Source organism: Cyphellophora attinorum (assembly GCF_001299255.1).
Source record: "Cyphellophora attinorum strain CBS 131958 chromosome Unknown Contig1, whole genome shotgun sequence".
NCBI lineage: Eukaryota > Fungi > Ascomycota > Eurotiomycetes > Chaetothyriales > Cyphellophoraceae > Cyphellophora > Cyphellophora attinorum.
The window spans coordinates 1,818,814-1,828,497 of NW_017253229.1; the positions used below are offsets into that span (position 1 = coordinate 1,818,814).

At 54.0% G+C, this 9,684-nt stretch overlaps 3 protein-coding genes across 3 annotated transcripts; all 3 read left to right on the top strand.

The window, feature by feature from the left end:
- Positions 1-168: 168 nt before the first annotated feature.
- Positions 169-1,671, top strand: AB675_940 (Trichodiene oxygenase; the record flags this gene model as incomplete). Its single annotated transcript, XM_018149939.1, has 1 exon — positions 169-1,671. One exon carries the CDS (start codon positions 169-171, stop codon positions 1,669-1,671), a length of 1,503 nt encoding a protein of 500 aa, XP_018005973.1.
- A 491-nt stretch (positions 1,672-2,162) lies between these two features.
- Positions 2,163-2,972, top strand: AB675_941 (uncharacterized protein; the record flags this gene model as incomplete). The annotated part of the gene is made up of 1 exon (XM_018149950.1): positions 2,163-2,972. One exon carries the CDS (start codon positions 2,163-2,165, stop codon positions 2,970-2,972), a length of 810 nt encoding a protein of 269 aa, XP_018005693.1.
- A 519-nt stretch (positions 2,973-3,491) lies between these two features.
- AB675_942 (H(+)/Cl(-) exchange transporter 3) lies at positions 3,492-6,103 on the top strand (the record flags this gene model as incomplete). The annotated part of the gene is made up of 2 exons (XM_018149961.1): positions 3,492-5,543; positions 5,585-6,103. The coding sequence occupies 2 exons, from the start codon at positions 3,492-3,494 to the stop codon at positions 6,101-6,103; spliced, it is 2,571 nt and encodes an 856-aa protein (XP_018005419.1).
- Positions 6,104-9,684: the final 3,581 nt, after the last annotated feature.

A 9,684-nucleotide genomic window follows, 5' to 3' on the forward strand; every position in this document is an offset into this window, starting at 1 on the left:
TAGGGACGAGCATGAGGCGCCCTGCGTGGCGTGTCTGCTTCACTGGGCAATTCCTTAGATCCGACCACCTAGAGTGGCCAGGCAGTTCATGAAGGATATATGTGCAACATTTATTCCTGTCACGAGTTGATCTGTTTGTGCCCTTCTTCGAGGCGTTGAGCGAGCGCCATGGAGACTGACAAAGACTTCCAGCTAAGACTACTTGGATATGTACCTCTGGCGTATGCCATCTTCTTCCTCCTACGCAGCATCTACCGCCTATACCTACATCCACTGGCCAGGTACCCCGGACCTCGCTTAGCAGCCGCAACACTATGGTACCAAGTCTATTTCGAAGTCTTTCTCGTCGGCCGCTTCAGTCAACAGCTCGACCGCCTCCACGATCAATACGGGCCCATCGTCCGCATCGGCCCCAATGAGGTCCACATCAAAGACCCCGAGTTCTTCGACCAACTCTTCAACTTCAGCCCTGACTTCAACAAACCGTGGGCCGCACCTGACGACATAGCCCGCACACAATCCTTCGACTTACACAAAGTCCGACGCAAGGCACTCGAACCCTATTTCTCAAAGAAAGCTGTACTCAACCTCGAAAGCACGATCCGGGAGGATGCCGAAGAGCTGTGCCAGAGACTGCTCGAAGCTAGGTCGGCGCAGAAGCCAGCTAGCATAACACTGCTGGCCAGGTGTTTCACAGCGGAGATTATGAGTGAGTATATCTTCGGAAGGCCGTATGGGTTCCTTGCGGATCCCAGGGTAAGTGAGCAGTTCTTTGCTGCGCAGAACAGTATTTTTCAACATGTGTATGTGTGGCAAAACAGTCGGATATGTAAACTCATCCTCGAGAGCTTGGCTCTGATCCCTCAATCGTGGTTGCCAGAGGGGCATGAGATGAGAGTGCTCGGTGCCTTCACCAGCAGTATCGAAGAACGCATCAAAGCAGCCAAAAAGGTCGGACGGAAAGACACAGCCAGCCACGCCAAAGGCGTGCTGTTGGAGGATTATGCGTCGTTGCCGTTACCAGCGAGCGATCAAAGACCAAGGACAGTGTTTGACATGGCGCTAGTGCTCTTCACTGCAGGATTCGAGACCACGGCGTATACCTTCGAGACAGCGGTGTACCATACTCTGGCCAACACCAACGTACATGAGCGTCTACTGGCAGAACTCTCAAACGCATGTCCGAACGCTCAGGATATGCCAACCTGGCTGGAGCTGGAGAAGCTGCCCTACCTTTCAGCCGTAATCTCGGAGAGCTTGCGACTTTCGATCGGCCAAATGCTGAGGATAAGCAGGCGAAACATGAAAGAGGATATGACCTACAAGCAATGGGTCATCCCAAAGGGCACCATTATCGGCATGTCTACCAGACACATCCACTATGATAAAGGCATATTCCCAGATCCAGATCGCTTCGATCCAGAGAGATGGCTCAAAGGAGAAGAGTCGAAGCATTTACACAAGTATCTGGTATCATTCTCGAAGGGAGCTAGAAGGTGCATGGGGATGAACGTGGCATATGCGGAGCTCTATATCGCCATTGCCACACTCTTCAGGAGGTTTCAATTCGAGCTGTATGAGACGACGCGAAAGGATATTGATCCGGTCTTGGACTTTTTGATACCGCTGCCGGAGAAGGGAAGCAACGGTGTTAGGGTTCTGGTCAAGTAGCTTGAAGTTGTTCATGCTGCGATGGTCAAGGTGACGGTCACTGTGATAACGGGCAAGGATGACACCGACCAGGGAGGGAAATTCGAGCATCACCCGGGGTTCTTTATTTGCAGTTCATCCTCGCGCACCTCGTCAGACAGTGACAAAGCTCCGTGAAACAAGGCAGGTAGGTGATTTTGGGGCATGAAGTCTTTGTGTGTGACGCCACGAGGCAGGCAACTCTGAGGCAGATTGTCACTGCCTGCTATCTTTCTGTGTGCCTATCCGAGGCCCGGACACAAGAGGTCGCTCTCTTGTGTCTCCTTCATGCACCTCGTCTATTTCTACAGCGGCCTAAGCTTCGTCCATCAGATCAAGACTTCCAGGGCTGTCATCCGACTTCGAAGCATCACATCCGCGAGATGGCAGATCCCTATTCCAATAAGATATCAGAATCAGCCACGCCGTCAGACTCTACCGTTCTATCAGGATCCGCCGTGCCATCATCAATCATGGCACCATTCAGATTTCAGGATCTCCCGCCCGAGATTCGCCTGAATGTCTACCAACAACTCGAGCCCAGGTTCGATCGTGGCATCATCATACTCCTGAGGGGCCCTCCCAGATCTTCTGGGGAACTATTCAGATACAAGAGGCTGGCCCGACTCGCCGAAGTCGAAGCTGTCGCCGCTGCTTTCGAACGCAGTCGTCGCGAGGCCTTCATTCACCAGATGCAGATCGATATGGGGTGGGCGTTGCCTGATGCGTCCAAGAGAATACCAACAGCGCGGGCGATGTTCAACCTGAGTCGTTCCTGCCGTCTGATGCGGCAGGAGATTTTGCGAAGACCTGTCAATCACATGGACGCAGCTGATATTGATGCTACATGTGTATTCGGTGTCATGAGGCCTTTCTTCGCTGAGCTGGTCTGCGACCTCAGGATCGCAATGTCCCTGACGATGGCAGGAAGCGAGCGTGAAAGATGGTTCAGACAGTTGCTCTCCACATTTCCAGGCCTCAGTCGCGTTGAGATCAACATAAGATTTCGCAAAGACGCGGAAACTTCGAGCACGAAGTACAGAGTCAATGACCTGCGAATGATCAAGTTCATACTCGATAACTCGAACTTCGACAAAGCGCTCCTTGTTGTCTCATACAGCAATAAGTTATGGGGAAGGTTCCCCAGAGAATCTCCCATCTACCTGGTGACCGAAGAGCATTGTCGTCAGATGCCCACGCTCTATAGGCATTTCCCATGTATCGCGGTTGAGGACGAGTTGGCCGCTGCCCTGTCTGTGAGTCGCAAGCGGACAAAGACTTGAACAAGATCCGTCTGAGCATGTAGAAGCTTGAGATACACGTGGACGCCCATGCCGCGTCATCGGTAGAAGTGTCACACCAGATGGGCTCGGAGGCACAAGTATAAGTCTCGACGATAGCTGCACACGTTCATAGCTAGGGCTGAAGACAACACACGCAGCGATTTCTGAGGCACGAGTTGAGAAAAGTGGTGACTTGAGCGACAGTAGCCTCAATGAGAGTTATAGCTCACTTCTTTGTAGGAAGTAATGAAATGGATGATTAAACAGGATATGCTGCAGTCAACCGGCTCCGAATAAGCCCAAACCGGATGACCAGACTTCACCCAGAATCTGGGGTAAATTGCTGGAGTTCATTTCGTTCGGACTGCGGACTGCGATCTGGTTTCCTGTTCCCTCGATCACACCACACTGCATCATACAATGATAAGACTGACTCGAACCGGGCGCGTGTGAAGCCAACAGCCCGCACAATGTTCCAATGATCCGTAAGCGACGTGCGTCGCCCACCTCGTCCGCGTTATGGCGGGCTCGTCCCGCAACTTCTTCGACCAAAGCGACTACGATTCGGGCTTGCTCCATGAAGATGACACTGGAGACCTTTCGATAGGGCAGATCCCGTCTGTCGCCCCTGTGAAAGCCGCAGCCTTCGAACCTACAGAAACCACTACCCGGCATCGCAGGAATGGCACCTCAGATGGCTTCTCCCATACCCAACACCACAATCCCGATTCAGACAACAAAGATGTCCCAACAGACTCCTACATAGACTCCTATCCAACCTTCCACCGCACGGGCGCAGGCTACGACGACCTCTCCGCCATCGACTGGATCTTCGAGTACGCGAAAGAACGCGCCCGCCTCAAACGCCTCCTCACCACCTCTTCTCACGGCCTGACCCGCGCCCTGAAGCAACTCGCCGATGCCTCCCACGTCTGGGTTGTCCTCGTCCTCACCGGCGTCTCCGTCGGCTTCTTGGCTGCGGCCATTAGCATCGCAAGCGACTGGCTGGGTGACATTAAGTTGGGCTACTGCAAGACGGATCTCGATACCGCTGGTGGCGGTGGTTTCTACATGAGCCGACAATTCTGCTGCTGGGGTCACAACGACCTCGCCGAGTGCGTCGACTGGACGCCCTGGCGGAAGGCTATGGGCTTGTCAAATGCTGGCGTGGGCTACACGATCGAGTTCATCCTCTTCGTCTGCTTCGCGATCGTCTTCGCCCTCAGCGCCGCACTCCTGGTCAAGTCCTACTCCCCCTACGCGAAATCCAGCGGCATTCCAGAGATCAAGACCCTTCTCGGAGGATTCGTCATCCGCCGCTTTTTGGGAGGCTGGACGCTTCTCACCAAATCCCTGGGCCTGTGCCTCGCGGTCTCATCGGGTCTGTGGGTTGGGAAGGAAGGGCCACTGGTGCACGTCGCGTGCTGCTGCGCCAACATCATCATGAAGCCCTTTTCCACCCTGTCCCAGAACGAAGCTCGCAAGCGCGAAGTCCTCTCTGCGGCGTCCGCAGCCGGGATCAGCGTCGCCTTTGGCGCGCCCATCGGCGGCGTCCTCTTTTCTCTTGAACAGCTGTCCTACTACTTCCCCGACAAAACCATGTGGCAGTCCTTCGTCTGCGCCATGGTCGCCGCCGTGTCTCTCCAGGCCCTAAATCCATTTCACACGGGGAAGATCGTGCTGTTCCAGGTGACACACTCCAGCGACTGGCATAGCTTCGAGCTCCTCCCGTTCGTGCTCTTGGGCATCATCGGCGGGCTCTACGGTGGGCTATTCATCCATCTGAACATGGCTGTCACCCGCTTTCGACGCTCAGAGCACAACCCTCTACGAGACAAACAACTCATGGAAGTCCTCCTGATTGCAGCCGTGAGCGCGGTTGTCAACTTCCCCAACATATTCATGCGCGCGCAGCTCCCGGAGCTGCTCAACACGCTATTCTCCGACTGCGCTGTGACAGGCAACACGGACTCCTTTGGTCTCTGCAGAGCCACGGCCGCGGGATCGTTCTCAATGACATCACTCCTCATCACCGCCGCAGGCCTGGGCTTCCTTCTCGCGGCAATCACGCTCGGTCTGCCTATCCCTGCGGGCATCATCTTGCCTTCCCTGGCAATTGGCGCTCTCTCCGGACGCGCCGTCGGCATCGCTGTCGAGATGCTACATCGCCATTTGCCTACCTCAATCATCTTCTCGGCTTGTGAGCCAGACACCGCGTGCGTTATTCCAGGAACATACGCGATTGTCGGCGCCGCTGCGTCCCTCGCGGGCGTCACGCGCCTGACAGTGTCCATCGTTGTCATCATGTTCGAACTCACCGGCGCGCTGTCCTATGTTCTACCGATCATGATCGCAGTCATGCTGGCGAAGTGGATCGGCGATGCTATCTCGCAACGGGGAATCTACGAGGCCTGGATCTATCTCAACGAGTATCCTTACCTGGACAATAAGGACGATACCAAGATTCCGCATGTGCCTGTATCGAATGTCATGACTGAGCTGGCAGACATGACCTGCTTCGACGCATCGCGGACTTACACTGTTGGCACGTTGCAGGCGATTCTGGAAAAAGTTGCTTTCGCGGGTTCCCGGTCATTGTGGACGCGAGTCAGGCTGGCAATGGAAAGGGCAAGGGCAAGGCCTTTGGTCCGGCAGCAGCAGCGCGGAACGTCCTCCTCGGGTACATCTCACGAACCGAACTTGCCTTTGCGCTCGAATACGCCGTCGTAGCCCAGCGAGACGCCAGCAACACCAATACTCGGAAGGATATCGAATGCTACTTCCGCCAGCCCAAGAACAGAACAGATCTGACCAATTCGCTAGACCTGCGGCCCTGGATGGACCACACACCCATCACCCTACATGTCAACAGCACGTTCCAGCTTGCCGTCAGCATGTTTCAGTCCCTCGGACTGAGGAACTTGCTTCTGGTAGACAGGGGAGCGTTCAAGGGCATCCTCACCAAGAAGGATGTCTGGTGGATTCTCAACGCATCCGAGGATGCGCGGAAGAACCAGCGATTCGTGGCTGGAACTGGGGTGCTGAGAGAGCAGCCTATCCGGGAGGATGATGGGCCTGAAGGCGACGTGAAGCTCGCGACAGGAGGGACGAGGAGGCTAGGGGCTTGTTAGGCGGTCAGGGTGAGGCTGGAATTGCGGCCGATAGGAGATAGATTAGTGGCGAATCGGTGATGTTTTGTTGTCTGTTCCGTGAAAGCAAGATATCCGGAAACACAAACAAATTGACGAGGCTCGAGTTGCTTCTTCCCATCAGGCGAGTGCCCGAGCCGTGAGCAGACATGCACGAGGTCTGCGCCGTGCTCCGTGAGTTCGGATGGCAGCTCGTGCAGGAATTAATACCTGCTGACGACCCTGGCAAAGGTCCACGCGCTCGTGCATACCGCTCGCTTGGAACTGGTACCCGCGACTCGTATTTGCACAAGATGAGGTAAGACGCCCGCTTGTGCAATGATTCCGGAAGTCAGCGCGTATACTTTCGCTTACCAGAAAGTATCGAACGTTGATCAGCAATGTCGAGGTACAAAAGCGTGGGTGTATCCGAGTATTTTTGCTGGGTGAGTTCCGAGATCTGCACTCTAGGCGTGGGCGGCATGAAAGGGGCCGTACTTTCATGCTTTTGATGCCTAACGCCTGCTGATCGTGAGTCTGTGAAAGTTGACTCTGTCGAGACTTCGAGATAGGCTTTCAGGGGTACGGTCGTATTCCGAAAATTGGTGGCATCTGGATATTTTGACAGCGTCGATCATATGCCGAATGTGTGGTATTGGCAGATGTCGACACCTGATAGTTTGGGTTTGGGTTTGGGCATAGAAAGCCACGTTGTAGATTGGCGACTCTGAGGCGAATGGGGGCCGACATTTCTTGCTCCGCGAGCTCCGACATCATGGCTGCGACGGCAAGGTCTTGAATCGCAAATACGCCATTAGTGACATTTCAATGATTGCGTCGGTGGTGCGTCTTGAAGGTGCATCGACCAACGTCGAGCGAATCTCAGGCTCTCAGCTGTAAGAATGTGCATGACAAGGCCCGAGCCAAGTCCTTCGATAGTCCTTCTAGAAGGAATAAGGCCAGGCACGTGGCAGTCTTGTGTTTTAGATGCATGTTTCAGCGTCTTAACTGTTGTGCTCCATGACCATACATGATACAGTAGTCGCTGTCAACACGGCGACAGGGTGTTCGTTCGGCGCAGACTCGACTTATTTTGGTAGTAGGCCAGCTGGAGAGGACGCTCTTGGTGTCTTTCGAGAATGTTACCGCACGTGGTGGTCTCCAGCATGCACGTTTTGAGGCATTTGCTCGGACGCTTGAGCTGTGACCCGCGTGCCTTGAAATCTATGCCATTGCCGATGGCCGCGTGGACGCTGATGTCCATGTCTGCCGTTGCGGAATACAGCAGCATGGTAGAATACATCGATGATGCAGCTGCAGCCCAGATAGCTGGTCACCAGTCAAGCGGAAAATGGTCGCAGTAGTCTGGCGGCTACGGAAAACCTCCGACTTGCGGCGTCAGTACAGCTGCATCAGTCTAAGGCACTCTTACCTTGCATTGTGCAGGCACGCACGCACTAGTCGCCTCATTGCGATCGGCGAAGATGTCTTTTGGGCATTGAGTATGATGCAGGTCATTGCTTGAAGACTGAGGTAGTACTAGGTAGCGAGCAACGTTTCAGAGAGGCAAGTCAAGTTCATTGAGGTGAGAAGGTGCAGCTTGCCGCTCATGCGCACGCACCTGCCGACGCCCCTCATGGCAGCAGCGACGACTCTCAGGTGTTCCTTCTCCATCTGATATGCAAATGACCTGGACAGTCGCAGATCGCGGTGGTGCCACGGAGAATCTCCAAACCCACGCCTAAACCTACAGGCTGCAGTGCCGTGAAAGCCAGTATTACGTACAGTAGGCAATCAGTCTGGTCTTGGACAGAGCCGCTGCCATCGCTATCGTGCCAGCGGAATACGTTCGGCGAATTCTAGGTAGGGCGCGACGCAGATTACGCACAGATACAGATGCGGTACAATTATTGTCATCGAAACAAGCAATCGAGCACATGACATGCCGGTGGTGCTGTGTAACGTGAGCGCAGATCTCTTGTCGGAGTCCTCGCTTCGCTTGCGCACCGGGATCTTCAGACTTGACATCAGCTTGACCGGAGCGTTTCGAGGAAGTGCTGTAGTAGAATCTTTCACACGGGTTTCATGCCCGGTGAACGTGGCAGAAAGGTAGAAAAGGTCGTCTAGGTAGAGTTTTTGGGCGCATGTGCCTGCTATCGAAGTGTCTCGTCAGGGAAGCATTTGTAAAGATGAGACAGAATCGCTTCCGCCCATGCTCAGTCCGCTAGGCGGAGCAGTACAAACACTCCAAGGCTCTGACTCGCGCAATTGTGATGTGCAATCCAGTTGCGTGCACCAGTTCGTCTGCTCCAGACGTTCGCGGAGTCATGAAGAGATCGGCAGGACAATCTGACAAGGCCTTATTGCTAATGCCTCACTACTCCATGGCTCTGATGCGATCAACAGTGATCGGCAATTGCGACAATTGAATGTCCTGGAGTTACAGTGCTGATGTGTTGAAGTGCCCAGACTTCTTCTTTTACCGAAGAGGCCGGGCACTGTTACATCTCTGTAGCGCAGGTCCGCGGGAGCATGGGCATGGGCATGAGCTTGGGGATGGAGCTGTCTTACAGATCCACAAATCGTACGAACAATTACGAGAGCTATGGCCTCGGTAGTGTAAGCGACTTTTGCTTTTGGAACTGCACGAGCTGATCTATGTAGCTTGACGGTTATGAGACGAACTTTCAGATCTGCAGTATTCGATCTGCCGACGCGAAAGTCCTGGCTGGACCTGAGAGAAGGCTCCCTGGGCCAAGTTACTTGTGTGATTTTGAAACAATAGCATCCTATATTCATCTCAATAAGAGGAAGGCTTGGGGGCTCGAGATGGACTTCATCTCCGGAAGGGCGATCGTTGTTGGAGCTTGTTAGAAAGTTACACAGCTGTGCTCTATCTTGAAACTTTGGCAGCACAGGTTTGCTCCCTTAGCAAACAATGTTTTGGCTCAGTTGAGATCCATCGCCTGACAGTGAGAGCGAACAGATTCCGTGCGTTGTCCAAGCGATCCTGATAGTTGTCGATGAACGACCAGCCATTAGGTAAATGATGTTGGGAGAGCCCACCATCCTCGCGCCTCTGTGAGCAAGGATGTACCCAAGCGCTCGGAAGCCTGAGCTTTCTTACCGGTAGTGGTCCAGCAGCCGGGAGACTGGGAATCTGGATGACACTTAAGAGAGATGCTAGATCCGCCGTTTGGGATCTGTCAGGCATCCGGGGTCAGAGGAGTGGACTCAAAACCGTTGGAACTTGCGACCAGCATCCGTGTTCGAGAACTGCGTGTAGTTATCGTCCGCAAGACGCTACTTCGCACACTGACAATGCCCGCTGCTACATCCTTATCACAGCATTTCACCGACCACATGACGACGTTCACAGCACTGATGATATGAGAAGACGTTAAGTACGAGTCGGGAAGCCTCTGCCAACGACGGGTACCTATGTTCCTACGCTGTTCCTATTGGATACCTAGTAGCCCACAAACCCATGCACACCCCATTGCGCCTGTAGCGAGAGGCTACCTCTGTTCTTGAAACAGCAGGAGCCACTGCGAACCGTACAGTGAGGCAAGACTCATCAATAG